Consider the following 15,108-nt stretch of genomic DNA (forward strand, 5'->3'; position numbering starts at 1 on the left):
CGTCTATATATCGGAGCCAGCACAGCACATGGTCAGCGGCCCCCACGCCCTCGTCGCCAAAAAGGAATCTCTCCCAATACCCAAGGAAGAGATTAGCGTACGAGGGCGCGCAGGCCGCACCCATGGCTGTGCTGCGCCTCTGCAGATAAAAAACATCTTTAAAAACAAAAAAGTTGTGGGTTTATACCAACTCTGCCTGCTGCACCATCCAGTCTGTAATACTGGGTCCAGCCACTGTGCATCCATTGGTCGGTCCTGGAGTGGCACCTGGTGTTCATCCGGAGCCAAGCCTAACCTCACCATCAGAGGCTCTAATGAACAGATCGGTGCTCACTTAGTCATGCCCCTCCAGGCTCTCCGTGGTCTGTGGCACAGTGGTTCCACAAACCACATCTGTGACATTGACTCACTTAACATAAGTGACTTATGCTTCATCCTGTTACATCTGTCAGAGGCTAAAGACTTGGCTTAAGCCACTCTGTCTGGCAGATTTCAGAAGAACCCCGGCTTTCACCCTTTAGTCCTTGTACAGGAATCTGGATTTAAAACGGAGTCCACTGGATTGCTTCCACGGAACAGCTGCTATCTGAGTAATCGAACCAAAAGCAAGAGAATAATCATGTAGCAGGGTAAGAATCAGGCGGTGTAGGGACAAAATTGTAAAGAATGAAAACATTCAGAAAGCAAGCCAACGTCCAAAGTCAAGACTGTCCACTGGAAGGCAAGGCAAGTTGCTCAGAAGCAAGTCAGATTATTACTGGCAAATGACAGAAGGATATCAAGATCTTAAATAGCTTGCAGCCCCACCCAAACCACAAAGTAATTAACTTTATGTCTCCCAGCTTGGATTGGTCTACAAGTTTCAGAGAACACAAAACTAGAACCTGCAATGAGAATGTGATGTCACCTGGTGATAGAAGGGAGGGTAAGCACTGACACAGATGTCATACCTCCCTTGTCTGTGAGCTATTGTGTATGCTGACAATGAACTCTAGCAACTCTGCATTGAAGAGCCAGCAAATAACAGTAGAAACCAGCACAGATATAGATTATCTCAGCACCAGAATTTTTTTTTAACACATCCATTTGTGGAACTTCATTTTATTCCAAGATCTTTTGATTAAAATATACTATATTTGTGGGATAACCTTTTTAACTTTTGAATTCAGCAGTAGTTTGACACTTGTTCTCTATAATTGAAGTGTTCCAAATAATCGAATATACAGCCAATCCTCAACACTAAATAGCCATTATATACTTTGTAGTCTATCTTTATGGGTCTACGTTTTTGATCAAGGGATAATCCCCTGTCCTCACTGGAAAAACCAAAAGCATTGAAGTTTTAAGTGTGTTTGTTCAATATGAAAGTTTAGCTATATCTTTTTTAGCTGAACATCACTATTTTCTATTAGTTACTAGAAAAAAGGGCCTTTTCATTTATGACATTCCACTTTTGATTTGAAGAGTCGGCCCTGAGCTTGGCATACGTATTCCCAAATCTGTCACTAATTTTCTTTGTAGAAGGCCCACTGACAGATTTACAATAAGTCTATGTGACAACACTGAAACTATTTAATTCACAATTATTTGATTCATGGATGTTTGACGGGAGTTGCAGTTACTAAACTTAGAAAATGGTTTTAAATGTGAAGAAAATAAAACAATATCATAATTTAGCATTTGTTTTTCAGGCAACACACTATCATATGTTTTCATAAAACTGCTTATATTATCCATATATTCACTGCTAAAATTACAAGTTTTTCTTCAAGCCATTCTTATTTTTCTCAAGCTGTTGTAACATAATGGTCATTGTCGATGAGTGGAAGTTCGGGCTCTCAGTTTTACAATTTGTATATGAGATTTGGCTATGGTGCAAATATTGAGCAGAAACTCAGACTTTAATCGTTTTTTTTTTAAGTAATCCACTTTATATTATTCTCCTTTATAGCCTCCAATGTCCATCAATACCTTTGGTGTCAAAATTCAGTGTACAAATTTAAAAGTTGGGAGCATCATTACCCATGTTGTACGAGTAGTCGTAAGGGACCGGAATGATAATTCACCACAATTTATGCAGAGCAGTTACTCCACCACAGTCAATGAGGTAAGAGTTAACATAATAATGCAATTACTGAATGTGTCCATTACAATTTTTGCTTTCTTAACTTACAATTTTTATGGATTGTAAAGCAGTATATCCAAAATTATAGGTTCATCTACTGATTATATGGAGTTTACACACTGCCTGCCATAGTTGATGATATCTATGTGGAAATGTACTGGGTGCTCAATTACTGGATAGGTTGGGTTCACTTTGGCTTAGTACAATTTATCTCTGAAAACAGAATTTTCACTAAATGTAATCCTGAGTCCTATACACATAATCTAAAATATAAGAGACTTAAATAAATCATATCAGAAAATTATTCTACAATAAAGACTACTAGCTCACTGATTTACCAGATTGCAATTGACTTTTAAAGTCATGGTGGAATGATGAAGAATGAAAAGACATTTTAGCATGTGCTTTATCTGAATCTGGAGCTGAATTCATAGCTACATTGCTCAGTACTGCTGCTCAATTTCCTCCATGCTTCAGCACATGTGCTACATAATAGATAGTGATGGGCAAACCCAAACGTTTGGGGTCCATATCGGACACCTAGTGTCCGTGCACAGACTCCGAACATGGACTTCTCACGGAAGTCTGTGTTACTGTTCGGGTTCAACATTATGCACCACCACATTATGGGTGTCAGGTCCGAGCATTCCTAAATGAACAGTTACCTGGAAAGTGGATTGGTCATCATGGGCCAGTTGAATAGCTACCAAGGTCTCCTGATCTGACTCGCTTAGGGTACTGTCTCACAGAGGCACTTTTGTCGCTACGACGGTACGATCCGTGATGTTCCAGCGATATCTAAACGATATCGCTGTGTCTTACATGCAGCAGCGATCAGGGACCCTGCTGAGAATCGTACGTCGTAGCAGATTGTTTGGAACTTTCTTTCGTCGCTGGATCTCCCGCTGTCATCGTTGGATCGGTGTGTGTGACACCGATCCAACGATGCGTTCGCTTGTAACCAGGGTAAACATCAGGTTACTAAGCGCAGGGCCGCGCTTAGTAACCCGATGTTTACCCTGGTTACCATCGTAAAAGTAAAAAAAAAAAAAACACTACATACTCACATTCCGGTGTCCATCAGGTCCCTTGCCGTCTGCTTCCCGCTCTGACTGAGTGCCGCCGTAAAGTGAAAGCAGATCACAGCGGTGACGTCACCGCTGTGATCTGCTCTTACTTTACGGCGGCACTCAGTCAGAGCGGGAAGCAGACGGCAAGGGACCTGACGGACACCGGAATGTGAGTATGTACTGTTTTGTTTTTTTTACTTTTACGATGGTAACTGGGGTAAACATCGGGTTACTAAGCGTGGCCCTGCGCTTAGTAACCCGATGTTTACCCTGGTTACCCGGGGCCTTCGGCATTGTTGGTCGCTGGAGAGCGGTCTGTGTGACAGCTCTCCAGCGACCACACAACGACTTTCCAACGATCACAGCCAGGTCGTATCGCTGGTCGTGATCGTTGGAAAGTTGCAGAGTGTGACAGTACCCTTAGACTTTTATCTTTGGGGTCATCTGAAGGCAATTGTCTATGCTGTGAAGATATGAGATGTGCAGCATCTGAAACAATGGATACTGGAAGCCTGTGCTAGCATTTCTTCTGCAGTGTTGCTATCAGTGTGTCAAGAGTGGGAGAAGGGTGTTGCTTTGATAATCCAACACAATGGGCATAACTTTGAACAAATTTTATAAGTGGTCATAAGCTTGAAAAAAAAACTCATGAAAGAACCAAGTTATGTTAAAACCAAGCACACCATTGTTTTTCTTGTGAAATTCTCAATAAGTTTTATGTGTCACATGACCTTATTCTCTTTGGAAAAAATAAAGTTGGATACAAAATGGCAGACTTCAAAATGTCCATCATGGTCACCACCCATCTTGAAAAATTTTCCCCCTCAATTATACTAATGGCAAGTTGATATCACCAACCATTCCCATTGTATTTAGGTGTATCCATATAAAGCCTGTTCAGAAGATAGCAACATTTAGGTGGCAAAAATGATATTTTCTTTCCTGTCATACCTCTTTGTATTATTTTGTGAAAAGCACCTCAAGGGTTTATAAACTACCTGACAGCATTTTTGAAAATGTTGAGGGGTGCTGTTTTTAAAATTATATCACTTTTGGGGGTTTTTCCAATGTATGAGTCTACCAAAAAAAATTACTGAAAAATTGAATAGATCTCTATAGAAATAAGTTTTGTAAATGTTCTTGAAAAAATGAAAAACTGTGCTACATTTTTAAACTTTCTAACATCCTAATAAAATAAAAGAATATTGTACTAATGGTGCTAATGTAGGGTAAGCGTAAGGTAAATGTAATGTTAGAGCTAGCGGAACGCACCGAATAATTAGGAAGATGATATAAGGTGCGTTTGCAGCCCGGGGTCCACCGTGCTGAGATGTAACCTGCTGTTGAGTAATGATGGACTATATGGCGGTATAATGTGGATACACACACAGGTTAGCTTCACCCGGTATGAAGGAAGCGAACCCTGTTGAGTCACAGGGCTACTGGGGTGTTAGTGTTAAACAGAAACAATAATTAAATGCACAAGAGTGCGTGCAGTGCCGCTCTGGCGGACGCCACTAACCACCCAGGCTTGGGTCAGGAAAGCGCTCAATTAGCGCAAGGCACCACACTGGCAGTCACTGCAATATCGTGTGTAAGGTGCAGATAGCACTGTCGGGTGCTAAATAGCAAGCATCCACCATTCGCAAGCAGTCAACAACACTAGGAAGGGGGGTGATTAAAGAGCGACAGTTACACATCTACACACACATGTTTTCAAGTAAACACTAGCGCATGGCCGAGTGGCCATGCAAACTTTTTATAGCAGTAGTGCTACGGGACCTTCCGATTGGTCCAGTAGGAGCCGCAGCAGGACCTGAGCATGTGACCTCCCACGTCCCGTGGGCATGCTCAGTATGGGAAAAGCAGGACTTAGTCCCAGAAAGACCTGCTCGCTGCTGATCAGTGCTGGCTACAAAGGCAGAGTCTGGAAGGGCAGCAGTAATGAGTCACACAGTATCAGCTTGTGCCAAATGCTGGGACCGATGTCTCTGCTGAGCAGGCTCCACTGCAGCTGGAGAAGAATGGACGTTTCTGCTGAGCAGGCTCCACTGCGGCTGCAGAAGAATGGGAGACCGCAGTAAAGATGGTTCGAGATTCCCCCTGTGCAGAGGTGGGAACTCGACACCTAACATTACCCCCCCTCCTAGGGCCCCTCTCCCTGGACCTCGCTATGTTGGAAGGCAGCAATGAGCTGCAGAGCTCGAATGTGCTTAGCAGGCTCCCAGGACCTGTCCTTTGGGCCATAAACCTTCCAATCCACCAAATAATTTTTTTTACCACATACCACCTTACACCCCAAGATAGCGTTCACTTCGTAATCGTCTGTAGCCCGAACACGATGTCCCAGCATATGACTTGGAAAACCGAGACATGTGTACTGGCTTTAAGAGGGACACATGAAAGGTATTGGTGATACCTAGGCATGGAGGAAGGGCTAGATGGTAGACCATATGGTTAACCTGTTCCAGGACCTTGAAGGGACCCAAGTAGCGAGGTGAAAACTTAGTGCACTCAACTCACAGCCTGATGTTACGGGCGGAGATCCACACTAAATCGCGAGGAGCAAAGGTCGGAGAGGGGCACCGATGTGCATTGGCGGAGGACCTCATTCTCTCCTTGGAGTCCCAGATGGCATACTGAGTGTGGTCCCAAATGTCTTGTGCCTCCACAGCCCCGTCTGCCACCCTGGAGTCAGTGAAAACACGGGCATAGGCACAGGAACCTGCAGATGCTGACCGTAGTTAAGGAGGAATGGGGTCTGCCCAGTGGAGTTGGCTATGGCGTTGTTCAGTGCAAACTCCGCCCATGGTAGCAAGGATGCCCAGTCATCCTGCCTGGCTGAAACAAAATGTCACAGATATGTGACCAAGGTCTGGTTGGCTCTCTCTACCAACCCATTCGTCTCGGGATGGCATGCTGAAGAGAAATTCAACTCGATGCTGAGTAGACGACAAAGCTCTCAACAGAACTGAGATGCAAACTGGGGACCGCAGTCACAGGCAATTTTGTCCGGCATACCGTGTTGGCGGAAAATGTGTTTTATAAGCAACGCTGCCAAGGCCCGTGCAGAAGGTAGCCGTGGAAGCGGCACCAAGTGCACCATTTTAGAAAAATGATCGGTGATTACCCAAATGATGGTGCAGCCACGGGACTTGGGTAAGCCTACCACAAAGTCCATCCAGACCATCTCCCAGGGCCTGTCTGCCACCGGCAGGGGATAAAGTAACCCAGCTGGCCGTTGTCGAGGAGACTTATTCTTGGTGCAGGAGACACCCGCCCAAATATAGTCTCCGACATCACGGGTCATATGCGACCACCAGTATGTCCTCCTCAGAAGCTCAGATGTCCTTTTGGTCCCAAAGTGCCCACCTATCCTGGACGAGTGAGCCCAAGAAAGAACCTCCGGTCGCAAATTTGATGGCACAAAAGTCTTGCCCAGTGGCACAGACTCTATAGAAACCGGAGCCACGGTCCTCAGGCTCTCAGAAGGGACATTAAGCCGAGGTTCCTCTTCCTCCTCTGCTGATGACACTACGGCGCAGGAGAGGGAGTCAGCATGAATGTTCTTCTCACCCGGAGAGAAAATGGAGGGTGAAATGGAATCGGGAGAAGAACAGGGACCATCTGGCCTGGCGAGAATTTAGCCGCTGGGCAGTCTGTATATAAACCAAATTATTGTGGTCAGTGTAAACTTGGTAGGGAAAGCGAGCCCCCTCCAGGAGGTGTCTCCACTCTGAGAAAGCCAACTTCATGGCTAGCAACTCCCTGTCTCCGATGGAATAATTCCTATCCGCCGGTGTGAAGGTCTTAGAGAAAAAGAAGCAAGGATGCTTCCGACCTTGAGCATCCTTTTGGAATAGGACTGCTCCAGCACAGATGAGGTATCCACCTGCATTATGAAGGGTTTATCTACATCGGGGCGATGTAGAATGGGAGCACTAGCAAAGTGGGACTTAATAGAGAGGAAGGCCTTGGAGACCTCCTTCGACCACAATTTGTGATTTGCTCACTTTTTGGTGAGGGCAACCAAGGGAGCTACCAAAGTTGAGAAGTGGGGAATGAACTGGCGATAGTAATTAATGAACCCCATAAAGCGCTGCACTGCTTTGAGAGAATGGGGTTCCTGCCAGTCCATCACCGCCTGTAGCTTGGAAGGATCCATAGCCAATCCCTGGGTGGAGATGATATAGCCAAGGAAAGGCAAGGACTCCTGCTCAAACACACACTTCTCCAACTTGGCGTAGAGGGAGTTTGCCCATAGGAGGTCGAAGACTTTCCAAACGTCTCTCCGGTGGGAGTCAATATCTGGAGAGTAGATGAGAATATCATCCAGAGAGACTACAACTGAGGTGGAGAGCATATCCCTGAAGATATCATTCACAAAGTCTTGGAAAATGGCAGGCACATTACAGAGCCCAAAGGGCATCACCAGGTATTCATAGTGCCCGACCCAGGTGTTAAATGCCATCTTCCATTCGTCCCCCTCATGGATGCGAATCAGGTTGTAAGTACCCTGCAGATCTAGTTCAGTAAATACCCTTGTTCTCGAAGCTTATCAAAGAGCTCAGATATCAGGTGCAGTGGGTACTTGTTCTTAACGGTGATCGCGTTAAGACCCTATTAATCTATGCATGGACGTAATTCTCCATTTTTCTTCTGCACGAAGAAGAAACCAGCCCCTGCAGGTGACACTGACTTCCTAATGAATCCTCTTGCCAGATTTTCCTGGATCTGGATATACTGAGACATTGCCTCCATCTCCGGGAGAGATAGCGGAAAGACTCAACCCCGAGGAGGCTCACCACCAGGCAAGAGGTCAATAGAACATTCATAGGGACGGTGAGGTGTAATGGTCTCCGCAGCCCTTTCGGAGAACACGTCTGCATAGGGAAAATAGTGCTTGCGGAGAGAGGAAAGATCTGCGGGTACCTTAGTAGTAGTAACCTGAACACACTCCCTCTGACATCTACCCTCACAGGATTCACTCCATCCCAAAATTCTGACTGAGGACCACTCTATATGAGGGGAGTGGTACCGTAACGAAGGTATCCCTAACAGAACATCATGAATTCCCTCAGGAATGATGAGTAAGGAAATAATCTCCTGATGAGATGGCGATATAGATAGAGTGAATGGGATGGTCTTGTGTGTTATCTGTGAGGGCAGTGTCAACCCATTCACCACTCGTACGGTCACAGGTTTGGTTTCACCAGGGGTATTGCGTGTCATTGGGCGAAGGCAGATGGCATAAAATTGCCCTCTGACCCGGAATCCACACAAAGCTCTACCGTATGAGTGGATGGGCCTATGGTAATTGTCCCCTTAAAGGACAGTTTGGAGAAAAACGTCGCTGTGTCTAGTGTACCTCCTCCTACTACAACTAGACACTGACATTTTCCCGACCGCTGGCAACATCTGGAGGCAAGATGTCCTGACTGCCAGCAGACATGACAGACCTTGAGTGCACGAGCGGTCCGGGACTTAGATCCCGCTTGTGACACCTCCATGGCCTCATGTGACTCGGGCGCCTGGACCTGAGATTCCAGAGGTTTGGTGAAGGTGGGAGCCAGCTGAAACCTCTGCCTACACTGGGCTCGCTCCTACCTTCGCTCGATAAAACGAAGGTCTATGCGAGTTGATACTGCTATTAGCTCTTCCAGTGTGGCGAGAATCTCCCTAGTGGCCAAAGCATCCTTCACATAGTCAGCCAGCCCCCCTCCAACATACAGAGATGAGGGCTTTATCCGACCACTCTAGCTCAGATGCTGAGGTGCAGAAGTGGACGGCAAAATGGCTGACCAAGGACGAGCCCTGAGTCAATGCCAACAGTTGGAGCGCAGTATCATGGGTGACTCGAGGTCCTAAAAAGACCTGTTTCAGAGTGCTCAGGAACAGCGGAGTACTCTGCACCACATGATCACCACGCTCCCACAGCGGAGCAGCCCACTCCAACGCCCTGTCCGACTGGAGAGACATGGTGAATCCCACCTTTGCCCGCTCTGTGGGGAAACATGCAGCCAGGATCTTGAGGTGTATAGAGCACTGGCTCACAAAACCTCTACAAGACTTTCTATCCACAGAGTATTTATCTGGCAGCGGGAGGCGAGATAGGGTCGGAACAGGGGTGGCAGTGGACAAAGTTGCTGCAGCCAAGCTAGCAACCTGAACAGCTACTGCGGTAACATCCACAGCTGAGGTTGTGCGCTCGAGAGCCGCCAACCTGCCCTCCAGCTGCTGGATGTACCGCAAGGGTTGCTGTTCGTCCGCCATTACTAGGCAGACCCTGGCACTAGTGTAATGTTAGGGCTAGCGGAATAACCAAATAATTAGGAAGATGGTATAAGGTGCATTCGCAGCCTGGGTCTACCGTGCAGAGATGGAACCTGCTGCTGAGTAATGATGGACTATATGGTGGTATAATGTGGATGCACACATGGGTTAGCTGCACCTGGTATGAAGGAAGCGAACTCTGTTGTGTCACAGGGCTGCAGTACCGCACAAAGAGCACAAGCAAGAAGTCACAGAACGCTATCCCAAGACTCTGAGAAATAATTCCTCTAGACCTCTTGCACTCGACACCACTACTGGGGTGTCACAGTTAAACAGAATCAATAATTAAATGCACAAGAGCGTGTGCTGTGCCGCTCTGGCAGATGCCACTAACCACCCAGACTTGGGTCAGGAAAGCGTTCTATTAGCTTATGGCGCCGCACTGGCGGTTACTGCAATCAGACACTGTATCGTGTGTTAGGTGCAGGTAGCACTGTCGGGTGCTAGATAGCAAGCATCCACTATTTGTGAGCAGTCAACAACACTAGGAAGGAGGATGATTAAAGAGCGACAGTCACACATCTACACACGCACATTTTCAAGTATACACTAGCGCATGGCCGAGCAGCCATGCGAACCTTTTATAGCAGTAGTGCTACGGGACCTTCCAGATGGTGCAATAGGAGCCGCAACAGGACCTGAGCATGTGACCCCTGACTTCCAATGGGAGGTCATCCCATGGGCATGCTCAATATGGGAAAAGCAGGACTTAGTCCCAGAAAGACCTGCTCGCTGCTGGTCAGTGCTAGCCTCAAAGGCAGAGCCTGGAAGGGCAGCAGTAACCAGTCACACAGTATCAGCTTGAGCCAGACGCTGGGACCGACGTCTCCACTGCAGCTGGAGAAGAATGGGAGACCGCAGCAGAGATGGTTTGAGATTCCCCTTGAGCAGAGGTGGGAACTCGACACCTAACATGTTATTAATTAACTTTTGTTGCATTTTTTGATTATATAGAAAATTGTTACTTTTTATTTTTTGTCAAATATCTGATATTTTTATTGATAAATGCAAAACATATTTAACTAAATGTAACAAAACAATAAAGTAGAATTTGCCACAAAATAAACAGTCTCAAAATCACTTGGATATGTTGAAGCATTCCAGAGTTATTGGCACATATAGTGACACATGTCAGATTTGAAAAGTTTGGCCTGGTTTTTAAAGGGTTAAGGAAATTCCACTCAAATTTAATCCTTCGTGAATTGATTAGCTCATCTCTACTCAAGTCACATAATGTGTATACAGTACAGCAGCACAGACAACCTTTTGTAATTCACAGACATCACAGATTTCACATATAACGTGTAGCCTTGGTCAAAGTCAATAAGACTTTTTTACCCCAAAGTGGATTCTGATTTGATTGTTCTGAATAGCTATTTCCACATTACATAAAGCCTATACTAGCTTTTAAAGTATTATATAGATTGAATTCTTAGAATCATTTAGAATTGTATTCTGCACAAGGACATAGCATAATGTTTTGGCATAGGACGGTGTAAGTATTAAATCCATTATCCTTAGCTTAACAATTACAGCAAGACATTCAATGTTCTAAAGTTCCTTCAATGAATACCCCGTAGCTCTTTGCAGGATTTATTTAGTCATAGAAGTTCACCAATGGCGTAAGAACATCACACTTTCCACTTTTAACTTTTAGTTTGCTCTGCGTTGAGCTTTTCATTGATATATAATTCAAAGTTTCTTCAATTTAAATTAATGTATTTTCAATTCTACCACGACCAAGGTCTTTTGTCATCATAAACCAATATATTCTAATATGGATCTTTTTTCTAAATTATCCTTCATTACACAGTGTACTGTATGTTTGATGATTTTCAGCATAGTGGTCACATTCCTATTTATAGTTTTCATTTTTTCCCAGAGAATCATAAAAGCCCTAATTGTTATAATTATTATATTTATTATAATTATTATGCCATTTTAGTTCACTACCACTAATTTATTACAGTACTTAATTTTTTTGATGCTTAAGCAAAGATGCTATTGGACGCTTGGACTATATGCACACTGTTTTTTTTCAAGCAGATTTTGTGTTTGGAAACAGCCTCAAAAAACAGTAAAATCAGAAAATACTCAAAAGAATGAACATATGCCTTTCTTTTAAAAAACGAATTGGGTGCATATGCTATTGAATGTTTTTTAATGGCTTTGGGTTTACTAAAGCACCAAGTGCCTAAAAAAGTGACATGTCCATTCTTTGGGTGTTTTTCCCTCGGACAACACTCTTTACTTTACAATACAAGTCAATCGGAAAGCTAAGAAGACACCCAGAAGACACCAGTACATCTTTTGGATGCTTCATTAATATTACATCTTAATGCAGCTTCATTAATATTAAATGGAGTATAAAAAAAATAACCGGAAAACAGTAGAAAAAGTATGCCACAAAAACTATGGGAAAACCTTTCAAAAGACCGTTGAGACAAGCAAAACCGTTGGAAAAGCTTTGAGGAAACGACCGAAAAATGACACAAAAGATTCAGGAACAAAATTCCTCAGTTCCCTTAAGCAACTTTTGCTCGACAAACTTGGTGGGTTCTTCCACATTTAAAAGGCTTTGTGTGTACATACCCTTAACTAAACTCAACATGGTTTCTCGATGGAATCAATATAGAAATACCCTTAAAGAAGTACTTCTATTAAGATACTTTTCTTAGAAATCTGTGAATATGTAGTGTAGTGTGTTCATGTTAATATACTCACCTATTGCCACCTTTTCCAGTATCCAGCACCATTCTTCTCCTCTTCTCAGTGACATCACTGCTCCTCGACTATCTGAGTCACACTCTATGCATGTGCCGGAAGTCACAATGATTTTGGGATACTCTGTCAGAAGATGCTCATGGTATATGTGCCTATGAATGGCAATGTATGCCTTTAAAATCACAATTAAATTTGCATTAATTGAAGAAAGTTGAAAACTACCCTAGGACATTTATATGCCATGTTTGACATGTATTTACTTTTTAATTACTTTAAAGCCTTGCGATGAAAGAATTTGCTTTGTATACAAAAAGTCAATCATTTAAAAAGACAAATACATCTGTATTTAATATGGAAGTGTACCAAAAATCCCAGACATCTCATATTATTTTTGTCTCTTCCAGCTGAACGACTCACATTTGTGATTAAAAAAATATTATTTTCTATGGGAAGTATCAGGGGAGAAAATCATATTTTTTTTACATTGAATGGCTTTCACACTAATGAATTTCTGAAATAATTAAAGATTATTTAAGAGGAAAGGATGCATGGAGCATAGTTAATTTGTTCTTTTATTGTAATCACTTATTATGAAATTTGTCTGTTGTTTCATTTCCAAATAATATAACATCCGTATGTAACATCTTTCAAAATGGCTGTTGCAATCTATTAAACAGACAAGACAACCTTATTTTTTCTCAAGTGCATTATTCGAAATAAAAAAAATATTATCACACAAATCAATTATAATAATTGATATTTTTTTGTTTCTCATTGATATGTCTGTTAAGTTTCATAGTAGAAAATATATTTAATTAATGGTGATGCCCTTGGGTTCTGTAAAAAAAAATCAATATAGTGAATGGAAATGACCTGTGATGCTTCAAATACAAATAAATGATTTAGTGATCTCTATGAAGAATACAGAAATAAAAGTAATACAAATTACATATAGATAGTAAAGTTCAGCAAAAAGATTTGCAGAACCTTGGATGAGCCAATCGGTACTCTGTGGCTACCCGACCGGAGAATTACGAACCTCTTATTCTCTGCAGAATCTTCTGTGCTACCTCTTCTAATGTGTTAGTTCCTGTGATGTCTTGCATGAGTCACAGAAGAACATGTTGCGGGACCTACTAATCAGAATAGGTGCAGGGGATGCCACGGATAGTAGGCTGCACAGTTCTCTGGTCCAGTGGTAACAGACTGTTGAGGTGGCCCAAGAGCCATGGTACTGCGATTCTATTTGCTCATCTCTAATAGAAATGAATACTTGAATACTTGAGTATTTCATTTTGGGTTGTTTTTTTATTCAGATAAAAATCTAGTTAAAAACACTGTACAAAATGTGATATTTTTCTGATAAGTTGTTCATGAAACCATTCTCATGGTAAATTCTCATTTCAGACATTTATGGAAAAAAATATACATGCATACATATAGTACATGCAAGCCATACATAATTGTTGAGTGAGGACTCCATCTGACCAAGGTGTCCTGACTCCTATCAGGTAGTGTAATACTGAATATAAAACTGGATGTAATTTAGAGATGACCAAAACATGTCCATGGCTAGAGATGAGCGAATTTGATCGGGTCCCTCCTTATTCGTCAATCTATAGCGCTTACCGAATAAGCTGCAGAGGAAATCCGGTTACCTGGATCGCTCCTGTATTTCAACTTTGCAAGTGCTGTGATCCTGAGCAAGCAGGCGGGCCCACTCAATGGCACTGGCACAGGGCCCCTCATAGTACGGCAGTGTGTTTGAGGGGCCCTGTGGCCTTTGAGGGGCCCTGTGCCAGTGACGTCGCCAATGAGTATGCCCCCCATCTGATGAAGGAACCTGCAATTTCATCTGCACCTTCCTCTTTGTCCCCGTGTAAGGTGGTATAGTATGCGGGAAGGGGAATCTAACTTTCAGCAGGGTCAGATTCTGGCTCAGTACACTGCGAGGGCAATGTTGTGATCTGAGTCAATGGAACAGCATAATAATCTAGCTATGGCTGTGCATCAGTCCACTCCATGTCCGATTCATCTTGTAATGGGCAGTTAACAATTTCCCTTTCTAACCCAGGCATGGTATGTTTAAAGAGCTCCATGGAGTAACCTGTAGTGTCGCCTGACACATCCTTCACTTTTGGTTTGAGTGAAGGACACAAGGAAACGTCTTGTTCCTGACCCGGAGCATCCACTAACGACTCGCTGCTTTTATATTTGGAACTTTTTGAAGAGGAGGCGAAAGAGCTAGAGGCTGAGTCAGCAAGGAAAGCCAAAACTTTTTCCTGCTGCTCCAGCTTTAAAAGCTGTTTTCCTACTCCCAGATAAGGGAGCCTTCAAGGCCTTGTGTAGCCAGATGATGACGCTGGCTCAACACCTCCAGCCTTAGGTGCTATTGTGCTTTTGCCAATACCACCAGATGCACCACCACCACCATCAGTACCAGCTGGCAACCACCGCCCACCGGCTCTTCCACCAGACTTCCTCATTTTTTGGAAAATCTAACCAAAATAAAAACCGTTATATGGTACTGTAAAACAAGGTAGAAGGTGTATATAAACTTGGGAGACTGAACCAAAACTCAGGCCCTGTGCATAAAACAACACAATGTAAGTGTCAGAAAGTGGCTGGCTGACATACGACAAACTAACAGGACTGAAGTATATCCACTTTGTGAGAATTTGAATCTCACTTTTTTTTTGGAGACTGAACCAAAACTCAGGCCCAGTGTATAAAACAACACAATGTAAGTGGCAGAAAGTGGCTGGAAGATATATGAAAAAATACAAGGACTGTAGTACAATTTCAATCTTTTGCGCGCAGACTGGCGACCTCATGGTCGATCCCACACTAGGATCG

The 15,108-nt window shown here is 43.5% G+C and overlaps 1 protein-coding gene across 2 annotated transcripts in view; it reads left to right on the plus strand.

The window, feature by feature from the left end:
- Positions 1–15,108, plus strand: part of PCDH15 (protocadherin related 15) — a 2,374,726-nt gene that overhangs the window by 591,028 nt on the left and 1,768,590 nt on the right. For both annotated transcript variants that reach the window (XM_077258870.1, XM_077258871.1), the window contains one exon: positions 1,952–2,107. In XM_077258870.1, the coding sequence (XP_077114985.1) occupies positions 1,952–2,107 (156 nt within the window). The remainder of the gene's footprint in view (positions 1–1,951; positions 2,108–15,108) is intronic.

The sequence above is a fragment of the Ranitomeya variabilis genome, chromosome 4 (assembly GCF_051348905.1).
Source record: "Ranitomeya variabilis isolate aRanVar5 chromosome 4, aRanVar5.hap1, whole genome shotgun sequence".
In the NCBI taxonomy this organism is placed as follows: domain Eukaryota; kingdom Metazoa; phylum Chordata; class Amphibia; order Anura; family Dendrobatidae; genus Ranitomeya; species Ranitomeya variabilis.